The sequence below is a fragment of the Vombatus ursinus genome, unplaced genomic scaffold, assembly GCF_900497805.2.
Source record: "Vombatus ursinus unplaced genomic scaffold, bare-nosed wombat genome assembly UNPS02014417.1, whole genome shotgun sequence".
Classification (NCBI taxonomy): domain Eukaryota; kingdom Metazoa; phylum Chordata; class Mammalia; order Diprotodontia; family Vombatidae; genus Vombatus; species Vombatus ursinus.
Genome location: NW_020954195.1, coordinates 520267 through 538117, shown reverse-complemented (window position 1 = coordinate 538117; position 17851 = coordinate 520267). Strand labels below are relative to the sequence as shown.

General features: G+C 45.7%; 1 protein-coding gene and 1 long non-coding RNA gene across 4 annotated transcripts in view; one reads left to right on the top strand and one right to left on the bottom strand.

Annotated features, from left to right (window-relative positions):
• Positions 1–6035: 6035 nt before the first annotated feature.
• Positions 6036–15319, top strand: LOC114042370. Of its 3 annotated transcripts, none has more exons than XR_003568982.1 (5): positions 6036–6972; positions 9945–10104; positions 10385–10616; positions 10704–11554; positions 12637–15319. It is a non-coding gene; the product is annotated as an uncharacterized LOC114042370 (long non-coding RNA). The 3 variants fall into 3 exon arrangements; XR_003568983.1 differs by having other exon boundaries at positions 10385–10805; positions 11032–11554; XR_003568981.1 differs by having other exon boundaries at positions 10385–11554.
• A 206-nt stretch (positions 15320–15525) lies between these two features.
• The window catches only part of LOC114042389 (zinc finger protein 135-like), an 11752-nt gene continuing 9426 nt past the window's right edge, over positions 15526–17851 (bottom strand). The window contains exon 6 of the mRNA XM_027861083.1: positions 15526–17851. This exon is cut by the window's right edge and continues 439 nt beyond it. Within this exon, the coding sequence (XP_027716884.1) occupies positions 17252–17851 (600 nt within the window). The 3' untranslated portion in view covers positions 15526–17251.

Here is a 17851-nt window from a genome sequence, read left to right as displayed (position 1 = left end):
CGAGTTGTTCAGCCCCGCAAAGGGCCCCAGGCTTTGGCAGAAGATTGCAGACAGCCTGAAAGCTCTGAAGGCCCCCAAGAAAGGGCATCAGGCCCGGGGGTATAACCCCAAGGAGCAAGGGGCCAGTAGTAGTAGTAGTAATTGTTCATCCTTCATTTTCAAAGACCAATGACATCGTGAATGAGTTAGGTCTTGTGTGATTGGACTCAAGTGAGGCAGAGGTGCACACATCACCAGCCTCACCCTCTCTCCCAGAGTCATCGACGTCCAGCGGCAAAGTCAAGACGACTGGTGATGACGCAGGATGCAGTGAATGACCTGAGCGTCTTCGAAAGCTCTCCACGGCGCCTGCTTTGGTCGCCTTCATGGCCAAGGGAACAAATTATTCTCATCCACCTATTCCGTCAGAAGTCTTCACATGCTTGGGGTAGGCATCCCCCTAACCCACCGATGGGTTTAAAGCCTGCCAGCTGCCCTTAACTTGGTTGAGCCGGTCTGCTGATAGGGTTTATCGCGGGTGGCCACTGCACATGCTACAGCTTCTTGGAGCCGCTGAAAAATGGAATAGAGGTATACTCCTATGCTGTGGAATTGTGAACTCACCCAATTATTCAGGAAAACCACCAGAACTATGTGAAAAGTGCATCAAACTTTTTGCACCCTTTAACTCAGCAATTGCACAGCCAAAGGGATCAAAAAAAGAAAAAAAAATCACACGCACGGTGTTTCCAACACCAGCCACAAGTCCGCACCTGCTATCTCTCCCACCTCCCCACCAGAATCCTGCATTCCACCCTCTGGGAGCACCCTGGATCTTTACAGGGAAGCTCTTGCCTTCTTTTGGCCTGAGCCCACCCTTACCTCCCTTCCTGTCCATGAGTGCCACACCTCCAGCTCTTTCCAGGTCCCCTTTCTCCTCCAGCTTCTCCCATTAGAATGTAAGCTTGAGGGCAGGGACTGTCTTGCTTTCTTAAATTTGTATTCCTACCATTAGCACAGTGACTGGCACATATCAAGTAATTAATCTTTTAGTATCTATATAGGCACATAGATAATAGACATCAATAAAGTAAAAATACTCAGAGCATCCATATTCTGTGATAGCAAAAAAAAAAAAAAAAATGGCCCAAAAATGGGTGCCTATCAATTGGTGAATTGGAGAACATATTGTAAACCAGCTTGCCCCCTCCCCAAACCAGTTTGAGCCCCCCTCCTTACCTGAGAAAGGCCTAAAACCTGGATTTCAGGAGAAAGGCATTTTTGGCTCACTCTGAGTTTAACCTACCGTAATGCTTTGAGTACTCTGGCATAACAGACATGCTTTGCTCTCTGAGTGAATCCAAGCTCTCCTGCTCACTGGGAATATTCTTCTGAACTCCAGTCTTACCTGCTAGGTATATCTGCCTAAACATCCTATTTGTTGTGTTCAGTCATTTCTGTTGAGTGTGACTCTTCGTGACCCCATTTAGGGTTTTCTTGGCAAAGATACTAGAATGCTTTGCCATTTCCTTCTCTGGTTCATTTTGCAGATGAGGAAACTGAGACAAACAGGGTTAAGTGACTTGCCCAGGGTCATACAGCTATAAGTGTCTGAGGCTGGATTTGAACTGAGGTCTTCCTGACTCCAGGCCCAGCACTTATAACCACTGCACCACCTAGCTGCCCCAATAAGTGTGTCAAAGTATAGCTTGTGGGCCACAAAAAATCTAATCTGCCACAAAAGCAACTGAGGCAGAGCTCTAAGCACATGTCAATTTACTAGGGAGACTGGTGGTCACTAATTAACTGGATCCAAGACCTTCCTTTTGGTCAAGGATGACCTCTCTACTCACCATTTGTGAGGTTTTATTGACCTTCAAAGGTCACTAATGAACATTACAAGTTCATGACTGGTCAGCTCCAGGAGCAGGGGACTCATATGATTGGCTAAGGGGGAGAAACAGAGGAAATCACCTCATATTTGGCTAAAGGAGGAAGTCTCCATATTTGGTCAGGAGAGATGTCCATCAATCATTAATACTTTGTCAGTAGTATTCAGAGGCTTTCCGCAGGTCATGGGACTCTGTCAGCCAGGTCTTGGGCCTTCCACAATGCATCTTAGCAGGTACTTTCAACACAAACAAACATCAGTGACTAATATGCTGTGGAAAGATGGTCAGCACTTTCCACAAGCTACCACAAATCAGCTTTCCACAAGCCATATGAACCTTATTTCAAGCATGGTACACTTAGAAGTGTGATTGGGGGTTGGGGGTGGAGAGGGAGAGGCGTCAGTGCTAATACAGGAGCACAAGCTAAGATAAATCCTTATAACACACCTAATACAGCATAAATCTGTCCCATCCATCAATCACAAGTAATAGAATCATCAATACAAGGTGAGTTAATTAATCATAACTTTTTCTTATAGCATTAACTATCATAAGTAACTCAAACTTAATTCTACTCAAATCACTAACACAATCGCTGATCCCATTAAATCATACTGAACTGAGCAGACACTGATTAATTTGAGTAGTGGTATCTAAATTATCTTCACAGGGGCAGAGTAAAGGAGTGGGCCCCTGCTTGATCAGAGGGCAGAGAATGGAAGCTAGCCAGTAGGACGTGCCTAAGAGAATGTTCTGGGTGGAGAAAAGAACAAATTCCTAGCAGGAAGAGGGTTGAGGGGATGGCTTGAGGCCTAGAGACCACTGGCCTCCCTGGCACCCTGCAAGAGCTCTGGGCTCTGGCTGTGGGTCTGGGTTGCTTCCTAGGCATTTGACCTCAGCTCCTCTCTCAAATCCACCCTTTCCATGGCTGTCAAACTGGTATTCCTAAAACATTGGTTTTCTTCTGTAGCTTCCCTGGCTCAAGAAGGGTCAGTGGCATGGCTAATAGGAAATACATCTTACGTGACTTCACATGCATAATGAGTATCACACTTTGCAGCGTATGGGGGAGGAGCAGGAGGGAGGGAGAGAAATTGGAACTCGACATTTTCTTTTAATGTTAAAAATAAATAAATACAATTTCTGAATGGGGAAAAAAGTGACAGTAACACCCTGTTTACTTCCTTTAGGGTTAATTAAACACGAATACAGACTCCTGTCTGCCACTTTAACCCCTTTCTTTCTAGTCTGGCTTCTGCCTACTTTTTTTTTTGCACTTTTTAATTAATTTATTTTAGTTTTCAACATTCACTTGCAGAAGATTTTGAGTTCCAAATTTTCTCCCCATCTCATCCCTCCCCCCACCCCAAGATGGCATGCATTCTGAATACTCCTTTCCATAATCTGCCCTCCCTTCTATCTCTCCCCACTTCTCTTATCCCCTTCCCTTTCTATTTTCCTGTGGGGCAGGATATATGTCAATACCCCATTTCCTGTATTTCTTATTTCCCAGTTGCATGTGAAAACAATTTTTTTAATATTTCTTTTTAAAACTTTGGGTTCCAAATTTTCTCCCTTCTTCCCTCCCCACCCACCCTTATTGAGAAGGCAAGCAACTAAATACAGGTTATATATGTGTAGTCATGCAAAACACTTCCATAGTAGTCACGTTGTGAAAAACTAAGTATATTTCCCTTCATCCTATCCTGCCCCCCATTTATTCTATTCTCTCTTTTGACCCTGTCTCTCTTCAGAAGTGTTTGCTTCTGATTACCCCCTCCCCCAATCTGCCCTCCCCTCTATCATCCCCCTGCTCTCTTGTCCTCTTCTCCCCCTATTTTCCTGTAGGATAAGATAGATTTCCATACCTAATTGAGTATGTATGTTATTCCCTCCTTAAGCCCAATCCAATGAGAATAAGATTCACTCATTCCCTCTCACCTTCCCCTCTTTTCGCTCCACTGTAAAAGCCTTTTCTTCTGTGTTTTATGTGAGATAATTTAATTTACCCATTCTACCTCTCCCTTTCTCCTTCTCCCAGTAAGATCCTTTCTTACCCCTTAATTTTATTTTCCAGAATATTACCCCTTCATCTTCAACTCACCCTGTGCCCTCTATCAATCTATCTATCTATATAATTTTTCCCTCCAACTACTCTAATACTGATAAAGGTCTCATGAGTTACAAATATCATCTTTCCATGTAGGAATGTAAACAGTTCAACTTTAATAAGTCCCTTATGATTTTTCTTTCCTGTTTACCTCTTCATGCTTCTCTTGAGTCTTATATTTGAAAGTCAAATTTTCTATTCAGCTCTGGTCTTTTCATCAAGAATGCTTGAAGGTCCTCTATTTCGCTGAATATCCATTTTTTCCCTTGACGTATTCTTCTCAGTTTTGCTGGGAAGGGGATTCTTGGTTGTAATCCTATCTCCGTTGACCTCTGGAAAATTATATTCCAAGCCCTTTGGTCCCTTAATGTAGAAGTGCTAAATCTTGTGTTATCCTGATTGTGTTTCCACAATACTTGAATTGTTTCTTTCCGGATGCTTGCAATATTTTCTCCTTGACCTAGGAACTCTGGAATTTGGCTACAATATTTCTAGGAGTTTTCCTTTGAGAATTTCTTTCAGAAGGAGATTGGTGGATTTTTCCATTTCTATTTTACCTTCTGGTTCTAGAATATCAGGGCAGTTTCCCTTGATAAATTCTTGAAAAATTGTGTCTAGGCTGTTTTTTTGATCATGGCTTTCAGATAGTCCAATAATTTAAAAATTCTCTCTCTTGGATCTATTTTCCAGGTCAGTTGTTTTTCCAATGAGATATTTCACATTCTCTTCTATTCTTTCATTCTTTTGGTTTTATTTTAGAGTGTCTTGGTTTCTCATAAAGTCACTAGCTTCCAATTGCTCCATTCTAATTTTTAAGGAAGCATTTTCTTCAGTGAGTTTTTGGACTTCCTTTTCCATTTGGCCAAATCTGCTTTTTTAAGGCATTCTTCTCCTCATTGGCTTTTTGGACCTCTTTTGCCATTTGGGTTAGGCTACTTTTTAAGGTGTTATTTTCTTCAGTATTTTTGGGGGGTCTCCTTTAGCAAGCTGTTGGCTTGTTTTTCATTATTTTCTTGCATCACTCTCAGTTTTTCCTCTACTTCTCTTATTTGCTTCTCAAAATCTTTTTTGAGCTCTTCCACGGCCTGGGACCCATTCATATTTTTCTTGGAGGCTTTGGATATAGGAACTTTGACTTTGTTGTCTTCTTCTGGTTGTATGTTTTGATCTTTGTCACCAAAGAAAGATTGTATGGTCTGACTTTTTTGTGCAGTTTGCTCATGATCCCAGTCAATTACTTGAGTTATAAACTCTTTGTTAAGGTAAGAGTCTGCTTCCAGCATGGAGAATGTACTGTCCCAAGCTTTGGGGGTTTTGTGCAGCTGTTTTCAGAGATCCTTCTAGGGATCTGTAGATTTTCAGTTCTTCCAAGGTGGTATGATAAGGGGAGAGGTGTTTACTCCTTTCCTGGCCCATGCTCTGGGCTATGAGTGACCACAAGCACTCTTTGCTGCCTTGGAACTGTGAGGAGGATTTCCTCTCCACCACCACTACCAGCTCAACCACGCCTGTGCGCCTCCTTGCCCCAGAACTGCCACCTAGAACTGTGACCCAGATCCAAGCACAGGCAAAGCAAGAGAATCCTACCTCAGCATCAGCAAAGAGATCCCTGCATCCCTCCTTTGATCAGCCACTCAACTCCCCCTCAGTCTGTGGGCCAGAAGCTCTGGAAGCAGCCATCACCCCGGGGCCATGCGTGGAGACTAGGGCTGGGACCACCATGCTTCTCTCTCTCTCTCACCACAGTCGCAGACTTTTCCTCCTGACCTTCTAAGTTGTCTTTGGCATTCCTGGGTTGAGAAGTCTGGAAACTGCCACAGCTGCCCACGATTCATTCCTCTGAGGGCTGCTCCAGGTTTGCTGAGGCCTGTTTTGCCTGCGCACCCACGCTGAACTGTGTGCCTCTCCCCACCCAGCGCGATGTACCTTTTCAATCACCCATCCAGGTTGTCCTGGGCTGGAAATTTGTTTCACTCTGTCTTTTTGTTGCTTCTGCTGCTCTAGAATTTGTTTAGAGCCATTTTTTACAGGTATTTGGAGGGGTTTGGGGGAGAGCTCAAGCAAGTCGTTGCTTTTCCTCCACCATCTTGGCTCCGGCCCTCTGCCTACTTTTCCAAACAGATCTGACTTACTCCTGGTCTGCCCCACCACACACACACACTACTTGCCAACAGAACCAGTATTCTGGCAGTGTACTCTGTAAATAAGGTCCATCTTCTCCCTCCATGCTTTTGCCTAGGGGGCTAGGCTGTTTCCCAAGCTTAGAATACTCAGCTACATGCTGCCTCCTTACAGCCTACCATGATTGCCCCCATTTCTGGTGCTCTCATCCTCCAATAAAATTAATCTGTGTTAGTTTTCTGTATACCTGTGGAATCCTCCTCACCATCACCCCAAGAACGTAAGCTTATCGAAGAAAAGAGGATCCACTTTGTCTTTGTGTTCCTGGTTCCCAATACTCAATAATAATGTTTCATCTTGCTATCCAATGTATGGAGCAGAGTCACGGGCTGGAAATCCCCCCAAATCTGCAATGGGGAGGAAGCCAGCCTCAGTGACAAGGACCCCTAACAATCCCACCTGTTGCCATCTGAGGACACAATGCCTGGTCCTTCTGAGGATCCCAGCTCATAGATGACCCAGCAGGGACCTTGGGGAAAGTTTCATCCAATCCATCTGGAGAAGAAAACTTGAGTTGGCATAGAGAATGGAAGAGACTTGGCCAGGGTCACACAGGTAGGAAGCCGGGTTCCCTAACTCTGATTCGGCTAGTTTTCCCCCACTAGTCCAGGATATCTCTCATTCCTATTTTAAAGATGAGGAAATGATGCAGAGTTGAAGTGACCCACCCAGCTGAACACAGCTTCGATCAGCGCCAGGACACTGGAGCACAGGTTCTGACCCCAGTAATGAGACCTGCTATTCCATGTTTCCCACATATGGACGCCTGCACTTGGGAGTAGAGAGGCAGAAAGAAGAGAAGTTGGAGAGGTAGGGGTGGGGTTCAGGTCTTCAGAGGAGCTTGGGATGGGGGGTGCCCAGGCTGAGTGGGGCAGTAGGAGGGGGGGAGTGCTTGAAAGGAGAAATGGAAAACAGAGGTTGAGATGGGTAGATGCACCCCCTAACACAAGGCTATATGCTGAATATAAACACAACATAACAGAAACCCTACTCGCTTAGTGAGTAAATTGTGAAATTTTCAATATGAACAATCACATTCTGGAAATCAGCAAATGCTGCAAGTCAGGGCTTGATTTATTTTCTTGTTCATCGACTAGACTTCAGAAAGCAACAGAAAAAATGTTAAAAATGTTCAACTTAAGGGGCCTGCTACACATTTTTTTCCTTCTGGGCAGCTGGTTGTTAAACTTTTCCCAGCACACCCCTGCCCTAAGCCCTCTCCTATGCCCATTCCCAGAATTCCCCAGGGCCCTGCTCATGAACCAAGAAGCCAGGCTACTCCCTTGGAGAGTAAGAAGGGCCAGTGAGCAAAGGAGCCCGGCCCAGGGCAGGAGCTACCCAGCAGGTCAAACTGTGGATGTGGCAATTACCCGATTAATGATCGTGGACAAGACCCTTCTCTTTGTACCTCAGTGCCTTTCTTAGTAAAAGAGAGGATCTGAAGCATCCCTTCGACCCCTAAATCCAACAATATCTGCCAGAAGCACAAAACTGTTTCTTCATGTTGTTTGCCCATCTATCTCCTAGAAATGGCTCTATCTTAGAGATCTGTTTTAAAATCACATATACTTTGGATAACTGTTACTCATCAAGATATCTGATGCAACAATTTTTTCTTCATTTAACAACTTCCTTTCTTAATTTCCAAGGAAATAATTGGGGGGGGGGGGGTAGGAATGAAGGGGGTCTAGCACTTCCTGACCTGAAAGTATACTACAAAGTTGTTATCGTCAAAACCAGTTAAAGAAACGAAGTACATGAGTGGAACAAATTAACAAGCAGGAGTCAGATGTAACTTAATAATTGTTCAGTGTTTGATAAACACACAGTTGAGAACACAAACTACTTGGAAACCCAATAGGTGGCAAAAGCTGTTGAAAAGCAATCTGGCAAAAAAAAAAATACTATAATGTTACACTGTTCATGGCAATAAGTTCCAAATGGATACACAAATTAAATATAAAAGGTTATGTCATTTAAAAATAGCAGAGAAAAATGCCTAGAGGCATATTTGGCAATCATGACAAGGGAAGAATTCTTAACCAAACAAGGAACAGAATAGATCTTAAAATATAAAACAGATAATTTTTATTTACATAAAATTAGAAGGCTTTTGCACAAACAAAATTCATGCAGCTAGGATAGGGACAGACTATCTTTGTTGACAGAGATAAGCCCAACTGTCAAAGCTGACACTAAAAATGGTGGTAACCAGTGATGATGGTAACCAACCTTGGCCTGGGTCCAACTCTTGCCATCCCTTCCCTGCCCCAACCTAGCTTCCATGTCCCAAAAGGCTCTTTGGGGACTTTTTGTCTTGTTATAGGCTCTCCTCTTTTTTGCAGAATGGCCCAGGCCACTGTTAGGAAGTCAATCCCTGCCTGGTGTCCTTGGGAGTGATAAGGATGATAAGCTCTGACCTCAGGAAAAAAGGGGAAGTTGGATGTCACGGTCTCAGGCGGGGCCACAGGCAAGCTCCCAGCCCGTGGGAATCTGCACAGTGTCAGGAGAGGGATTAAAAGACAGGACTAGAGCTTCCTCCCTCTAACAAAGGGGCTTAAGAACAAGGGAGAGCCCATCCAGACTCTTCTTCAACCTCAGGGTCTCTGTCTCCCAGGACAGCAGGCCTGTAGAATATTCTAGATCCTTCCCAGTCTCGCCTGGTGGTCCCTGGAGAAGATCTAGTCAGTTAGAACCCGCATTGTGAGGGAGGAGGCACCTTGTCATAGGTGCCTATGGAGCGGGAGTTAGAAGGGCTCTAGGGTCGAACTAGCCTCTGACACGGACCAGCTTGGTGACTATGGGCTTCACCTCGCTTTACCTCTCTGGGCCTCAGCTTCTTCAGCTCTAAAATGGGGACAATAACAGCATCTACCTCCTACAGTTATTGTGAGGACCAAGTAAAAAAATTGTAAAGCCCCTTGCAAACCTCAAAGTACTATATAAATATTAGCTACAATCATAGTCATTACAAATAATAACAATTATTACAAGCCTTTGCAAATATTAAATCCCTGTATCAATGTCAGGCATGATCAGTATAGAAGGAAAGCTGAAAGCAGGACCATCATCTTGCCACAGCAGAGCCTTCAGCAGCCTCTGGTCTAACTTTTACATGGAGTCATCCCCATTATAAAATGCTTAGTAAAAGGTAGTCCAGTTTCTTCCTAGAGGCCTCCAAGACTGAGGACCCTGCCACCTCTCAAGGAGTCCCACTTCTTTTTTGGATAGCTCTCGTTGTTAGGAAATATTTCCTGACATTGAGCCAACATTGGCACCTTGGCAATTTTTCATCACTGCCCTTAAGGATCACACAGGATAAGTCTAACCTCTGCTCCATGGAACAGACCTTCCAAAGCTTGAAAACAGCTCTTCTAACCTCCCGAGTCTCCTTTTCTCCAGTCTAAACATGCCTAGTTCCTTCAACATCTTACCACCTTTGTTTGCAATGAGCACTCAGTGGGCTTGCATTCCTTGACAAGTGAATGAGGCAACATTAGATAAAGCGATGCTAGGAAAAGTGGAAGGAACTTTTAAAAAAATAAGCATTTCTCATGAAGTAGATCTCATGGGGGCAAGGGTGTGTTATAGTGGAAAGGGAGTTACATTTGGACCTGGTGGACCTGGCTGTGTCTCTACAAGACCTGTGTGACCTTTAGCAGGTCCCTTCACCCACACAGGCCTCAGTTTCTTCATCTGTAGAATAAAGGGGATGAATCAGATGAGGTTCTCTGAGGTTTTTTGCAGATGTAAAATTTTTAAAAACTCATTTATCTTCTTAGGGTCTCAGTTAACCCTCTTCTAGAAGTGGAGAAGTCAGAGCAACTGATTTCTAAAGCCCTTGCCAGCTCCAAACTCATGGCACCAGATTTTTGGATTACAGACTGTGGGACAGAAACGTGGCTGTTCTCCGAGGACACATGGGACACTCCCACTTATCTGGTAGGCCCCGGTTGTCAAGAGCACCAAGGGCATTACCTGCCTTGCACAATACTCTGGCCTTCGGGGAAGGACATAGGCCTGGGAGCAGAAATGGGAAGCAAAAACAAACCATGGCAAGGGGCTGCTGACCCCAGGGACAAGAACCACCCTCAATCCCCACCCCCATCTCCCTCCTCATTTATTCTCTGCATACTATGTACAAGGCATGGTGCCAAATGGTAGAGGTACCACGACAAAAAGATAAACTGTCCCTATTAATATTTCTATACATGCGAGTCAGTAAATACAATGAGACCTAAAGAAGGAGCGGGCGTTAACAGATCGGATCACACTACACAAAAAGTCCAAAGCATTTCCTGCGATGCTTGCCCTGATCTCTTCACCTGGGGACACCAGGCTCTCCTCCTGGCCTGTTCTTCTACCACATGGGCAGAAGTAGCCTCCTCCAACCAGCTGCATCTTTAAAACTGGCCGCACTGGGACAGCCTCTCTTTGCTGCTGCATCCAATGGGGTAAGAGCCCGTGGTTCACCCACAGAGCCAGGGCCATGAACTGAGTCCCAAACAGATATCCCTTCACCCACATTTCTCTTCCTCTAGGCCCCACGGCCTGGGGTGTTTGTTGTCAATGTGTTTGCCAATATGTTGGCAACAGTGCCAGGTGCCTATGGGGAAGCTTGAGTCCTGGACCTTGGACTTCGGGTAGGCTACTGAAGCCAGCTGGCCTAGCCAGGAGAAGCAAGGGTGCCATGGGGGGTTTTGGACTTAGAACTTGGAACTGAGCTTACCTGTGAACTTAATTCCCTTCCTCTCCCCAGAGAATAAAGTAGTACAGGATGGGGGTGAGGGATTAAGCCCTGCGAATTGGGGGAATGTTTGTATATTTGTGATCGTACCTTCGAAGTAAATATTTCTTTGTACAAGTTAGTGATTAAGCAAGTAGAACTGAGGTGAAGGGGACCCCACCCCCTACAAATGAAGGAATGCCATTGGTGGAGGCTGGTGCTATTGGCAGAGAGCCCTGACACCCAACCCACCTTACGGGCACCAGAGAATCCTGGGGGAGGGAGAAATGTAACCCATCTGGACTTCTGGAACCAGGGGCCAAGCTGGTAAGTATCACACCGGCTTTCTATTCACTCAGAATTGTCTTGCAAAGACATTTATTAAGGTAGGTATTTCCAAAGAACATAGGCCCCTTAAGAGCAAAGACTAGCTTGTCTTTTTGTGCCTAGCACAGTACCCAGCATGCAGCAGGTGCCTAATAAAAGCTCCTCTATTTTGAAAGACTTGGGAACTTAACGGAGGACACAAATACAACCGTGACTCCAGAGGGCTGATTGTGCTACTCCCTTCCTGAGCAGGAGTTGAAGACCAGACATAAAATGAGACTTAGAACCTCGGACACAACCGACGAGGGAATTTGTTTTGCTTGACTAAGCAAATTTGTTGTGAGTGTAGTTCATTCAGTGGTAGAAACATGGGAGGAGGATGCTAATGATTAGAAAGGAAGAAAGGATGAAAGATAGAACCAAAAAGGGAAGGAAGAAAGTCAGGAAACAGCCAGCACAGCTTTGAAAGTCCTATGTTGAATTTACTCTATACGGAATTGGGAAAGTGGGCCCTGGGCAACGGATCAGTGATTTCATGTACTGTCTTCCCTTGTATGTGAAAATGCTTGTTTTACTGGGTTTGCAAAGTTAGTCAGAAATAAGTGCTTATTTAATGGGAAAGAAAAAGGGGAGGGGGGAGGCAGGGAAGGAAATCAGAGAAGGTATGAACCAAGGTCTGAAAGATTCCGAAAGGCAGAGAGATGAAGAAACGCATTCTAGGCAAGGGGGACAGCTTTGTGCAAATGTATGCGCCCTCAAGGCTGAAGTGGCTGGCAAGAGTTGTCTTCAATTTGACTTGAAATTCATTGCATGGAGCAAAATAAAGCAAAACTATGATTAGAACAGTGGGGAAAGGGCCGGTGGGGTGAAAGCCAAGGCTTCTGCTGTTTCCTTGATTGTTTCTCCCCACACACAGAGACAAGGAGATCTACCACTGCCCATAGGGGGCCAGGGGAGAGGCTTCCAGGAATCAGAATCCAGTTGGGAGTCTTTGGGGTGGCGGCAGTTTGTGAAACAGGACTTGAACGCCCCAGCCCCGATACCTCTTAAATGGATTCTTCCTGGCAATTTGGTCACCCTTCCGGAGAGAAAAAGAGAGAGAGAGAGAGAGTGTCAGGAGGTGGTAGCCTCCTGGAGTCTTGTACGAATGAGTGAATGAATGAATAAAGGGTATGAATGAACCAGTGAATTAACAAGTACACGAATGAATGAAAAAGCATTTATTAAGTGCTCACCATGAGCCAAAAACTGTGCCAAGTGCCGAGGACACAAACACAAGAGCAGGCAGTCCTTGCCCATCCTTTAAGGAGCATCCACTCTAAAGGGGAGGGCACCCACACAAGGAAGGAGGCAGGAAGAGGTGTTAAGCTAGGGGCATGTTGAATGGGGCCCCTGCAGTGTCAGTACCGCTTTGTTTCTAGGCCCGGAACACAGAGAGGGGAAACTGGGGAGGCCCTCAGCGGCACTGGCCGGCCTCGGGAAGCTAGGCGGGGAAGAAGTGGAGACACTCACTCTGAGGACGGCAGTGCTGTTCATCCCCTCCCCTCTAACCACTTCAGCCCCTGACATTGTAATCTCCTCCCCCTATGAGGGTCTGCCGCCAGGTTCTCCCCTCTGCAGCCATCCTCCCTCCACACAGAACGACAGAGTCATCTGAAGACACAAAACCTTCCGTTGGCCTCTCAGGGCTCCAGCTCTTCTGGTCAGATTCAAAGCCTTCCCCAATCTGGTTCCCACCTGCCTCACTTCTCATTGGTTCACACATAGGACTTTCCAGACACGGGGGGGATTCCTGGCTGGTTCTATACCTCCACGTGCTTTCTCCAGCCTTCACAATTTATACAAGCAATCTTCCCATTCCTGGGAAGAAATCTTCCTTCAATCGATCAACAAGCATTTATTAAGTGCTTACTTTTTGCCAGGCACTGGGCATAGGTACAAAGAAGGAAATCACTCCTGCTCTGAAGCCTCCGTTCCAATGGAGACAAAAATACATTGGGAAATATATTCAGAATAAATAAAGAGAATAAATAAAAATAAATACAAAGTAGTTAAATACGAGGCTGTTTGGGAGGGAGGGCTTCCTGTAGAAAGTTTTGGGTGAGATGTGTTTTGAAGGAAATCTTTTTGTGGGGAAGGGGTGTTGAGAAAGGGGTGCACTTCAGGCACAGGGGATGGGAGGGAGAGAAATGCAAAGGCAGAGAGGGGAGGGAGAAAATTCTGTGGAGCAAAGGAGAAAAGGCCAGTAACCCTAGATCACAGGGTGTGGGAGGGGGAATAATTACGTCCAGTGAGGCTGGAAAGACAGGCCAGGCTCCTCTTCCCCACCCCCACCCAACCCCGGCCAGGGAGAGGAGGGGTAAATGGGATGACATTGAAGACAAAGAAAAAGGAGGCAGAAAGACAAAAGTTTCAGGAAAGAAAAAAAGTGAGAACAAGAGGGACCAGAAGAATTTTTAAAAAGGTGAGAAGAGCCACATGGCTCCAAAGAGCTTATACCAAAGGAAAAGCGAACTTTAAGGGCAGGAAAGGGGAGACCTCGCAATCCATGGTCCCTGGAGCCCACAGAAGCTTGGGAGTCCCCATCCTGTCTCCGGCCGGATGGCCACTGAGCTAGAACACTCGTGGAGTTCTGGGGCACTTGGAGAAGAGGGGATTCCCTGACACCACGAGCTCAATCTCCCACAAGGTGCCCCACCTGCCTGCAGGGACAATCACTTCAGTCACACCACCTTAAGTCAGTAACACCGAGAAAGGGGTCGCAACCACGCTGACACAGCAATAAAGTGGCACCAAACACTCCCAAGAGCCTGCAACACAACTTCCTACAAGGCCAAGGAGTCCAGTGGGAAGGAGGCTCGGCACAGAGCCCCCCAAGTCCTTTGCCTAGCATTCAAGAGGCAGGCAAGTTGAGCAAGGAGAAGGAGGTCAAGAAGTGAGACCTCAAGGTAACTGTCTTCAGTTTCCTCTGCAAAGAGGAGGTCCGGGAAGCCTGAGAAGAGGTCTGGAATAAGGTTCTGTGGGGCGTCAGAGGGGACCCATCATGGAGGACGAAAGGGCTGCCGTGCTGCAGTGAGGGTCCCCTGGAGGCTGGCTAGGGGGAGTCTCGAGTGTCCGGAGTCAGCAGGATTGCGTGGCTTATTCAGCAGCTCATGAGGTGGACGGTAGGAGTAACCCTGAGCCGAGACAGCGCAGGGATGAGTGGTTCCTGGATGGGGGAGCTAAGGATATTCAAGAGTAAAGGATGCAGAGCCGATCAGCATGATGCATCAGCTGATTTAGCTGATGGCTACATAGAAGGCTGAGATGGCCAAGCCAGGAAAGTGAAGTCAGTCTGATAAAGCCCTGAGGGGCTGTATACCTCAGCGAAGGTGAGCAAGCTTAGGAGAAGTGGGACAAAAGAGAGAAAATGACAGCGGGTCAGGCAGAGGAATGTCAGAGGGTCCTAGTGAGATCTAGGGTGTGACCATCGCTGGGCATGGAGGAAGTGGAGTGGAGGAGGCGGTCCTGGGCCCTGAGAAGATGGAAAGACAGACAGATCAGGGTTTTGGAGGGAGTGCCTCCAGGAATGCTGAAGCCCTCCCGAATGGGGGCAGGAAAACCACAAGCCAGTCTCGTGCTCCTTGAGAAAGCAGGGGGAATGACATGGAGGCTGGTAGTCAAGAGCCACCGTGACGTCCAGGCGGTGGAGAAAACCTTCCCCTCTTCCTGAGAATTGCCTAATCTGACATCTTTGGATGGATTTCATGGAGTCCATCACCGTGGACGGGAAAAAAAAATCATCTTTACATTCACCAATCTGTCCCCGAATCAGCATTTTCTTCTCAGAAGCATGCTTTGGTTGTTGTTCTAAGGGAGAATTCTAGGAGGGCAGCACGGGGTTACGAGGAAGTGATACTGGTGAAAAAATTTAAAGAATCAATAAAAAAATTAAATTTTAAAACACGGCAGGGAATGAATTACTGGACCCATCTGCAGCTGTGGCCTTGGAAATGTTTTTAAAATTCAGGGCCGTTCTTAACAGGATGGAAAATTCTTGTTGGTTACAACATTTCTTTTTTGTTTCCATCACATTGGACTGTAGTTTATTTTTTTTAAAGAAATTTGGCAAAAAAAAAAAGGGTGGGGGGTCAGCTAGGTGGTGCAGTGGATAGAGCACCGGCCCTGGAGTCTGGAGGACCTGAGTTCAAATCTGGCCTCAGATACACAATACTCACTAGCTGTGTGATTCTGGGCAAATCACTTAACCCCAACTGCACTCACCAAAAAAAAAAAAAAAAGAAAAGAAAAGAAAGAAATTTGGTATGACATTCTTACTCATGACTTTATTACATTCTTCTGTAAGGATTTCTTAATGACTCGTGCTCTGGCAAAGAGTGAAGTTTATTTCTCTAGCTGAAAGCCTTTTCATATTCACTGCATTAATGGAGTTTCAGATGGGCAGTAATTCTACGATGGGCAACTGGGACTGACCTTCAGGTGAAGGTCTTCTCACACTCGTTACAGTCATACCCTCAAGAATGGATTATCTGAGATCAGTGGGTCAACAAACATTTGCTAAGCACTTACCATGGCCAGACACCGTGTTATGTGCTGGAAAGACACAGAACAGCAAAAACAGTCCTTCCCTCAAGAGGCTCACACTCTTAACGTAGAAGACAATTTAAGTGAAGTCCTGAAAGAAGCCTGGCAAACTAAGAGATGGAGGGGAGGAAGGAGAGCCTTCCAGGCATGCACAAAGCCACTGCAAAGGCTCAGACTGGAGATGAAATGTCTCGAGTGAGTGGCAGCAGGGAGGCCAATGTTGCTGGATTACAGAGATGTATAGATAGAAGTATAAGATGCAAGGAAAGGTAGAAGGAGATATATTGTGAAGGGTTCTAAAAGCCAAACAGAAGATTTTGTATTTGCTCTGCAAGTAACACAGAGCCACTGGAATTCACTGAATAGGAGACAGGCAAGATGAGACCTACACTTTAGGAAAATTATTCTGATAGCTGTGTGGAGGATGGACTAGAGGGAGGAGAGACTTTGGACCCCAGGCAGACCCACCAGCAGCTATTGCAATAGTCTAGGTGTGAGGTGATGAGGCCCTGAACCAGAGTGGTGGCAAAGATGGGGGCATATGGAAGAGATGTTGGGAATGTAGAAAGGGCAAGTCTTGGCAACAATTCGGATATGTGGGGTAAGAATAAGGAACTGAAGAGGACGCCAAAGCTACATGCCTAAGTGACTGGGAGGACAGTATTCTCCTCAATAGTAATAAAGAAGTTCATCAGAGAGGAGAGTTGGGGGAAGGAGGTAGGTGGAGACGAGATCAGCTTTGGATACGCTGAGTTTCAGGTGCCTACAGGACGTCTGGTTTGAGATCTGGGTACCATCTGGGTAGAGATGATAACTGAAGCCATAGGAACTGAAGAGATCATCAAGTGACAGAAAGAAGAGAGTCCAGGACAAAGCCTTGGCATCCAGTTGGTGGGTGTGACCCAGACTGAGAAAACAGCAAAGGAGACTGAGAAAGAACAATAAGACAGGTAGGAGGACAACCAGGAGAGAACGGAGTCACAAAAACCTAGAAAGGAGTCTCCAGAAGGAAAAGGTGATCGACAGTGTGAAATGCAGGAGAGAGGTCAAGAAGGAGGAAAAGGCCATGAGAACTGGCAATTAACTTTGGGGAGTTCAATAAATCTGTGGCTGGGCAAAATGTCTTCCCACATTTCTCAGGTTTCTACTTAGAAAGAATTCTCTCAGTTTATCAGACTTTGACATTGTTTCTCTCTTCAACAGGAACTGTCCATCATTGAATAAGGTGCTTTTTCAAGAAAACGTAAGCTTCTCAAGGGAAGAAACTATTACATTTTTGTGTCTGTATTTCTAGCAACTAACAGAACGTGTGGCACATGATAAAACTCTAAATATAAATATCTGTTGAAATGAGCCAGAATTCCCTGGCAGAAGTCACGACATTTATAAGGCGTTGTATTTGGAATTTGTACCCTTGGCATCTAGCACAGTACCTGGAACACAGCCAAGTGGTTAATAAATGCTCACTGACTGACTGATTAACTGATATGGTTTCTCTGCGGTATGAATTTTCTGATGTCGAATGAGTTCTTCCCTCTGGGGAAAAGCTTTCTGGCATTCATGACATTCATAAGGTTTCTCTCCAGTATGAATTCTCTGGTGCCGAGTAAGCTTTCCACTCACACAGAAGGCCTTCCCACATTCATTACATTTATAAGGTTTCTCTCCAGTGTGAATTCTCTGATGAACAGTAAGGGTCCCACTCTCACGAAAGGCCTTCCCACATTCACGACATTCATACGGTTTCTCTCCTGTATGAATTCTCTGATGTCGAGTAAGTTCTGTTCGCCAGCAAAAGGCCTTCCCACATTGATGACATTTATAAGGTTTTTCTCCGGTATGAATTCTCTGATGTTGAGTAAGCTGTGACCTTCGGCGGAAGGTCTTTCCACAATCATCACATTCATAAGGCTTCTCTCCTGTATGGATTCTCTGATGTCGGGAAAACTGTATCTTCAGGCGGAAGACCTTCCCACAGTCATGACATTCGTAAGGTTTTTCTCCGGTGTGAATTGTCTGATGTTGGGTGAGAGCTGCCCTCCAGCGGAAGGT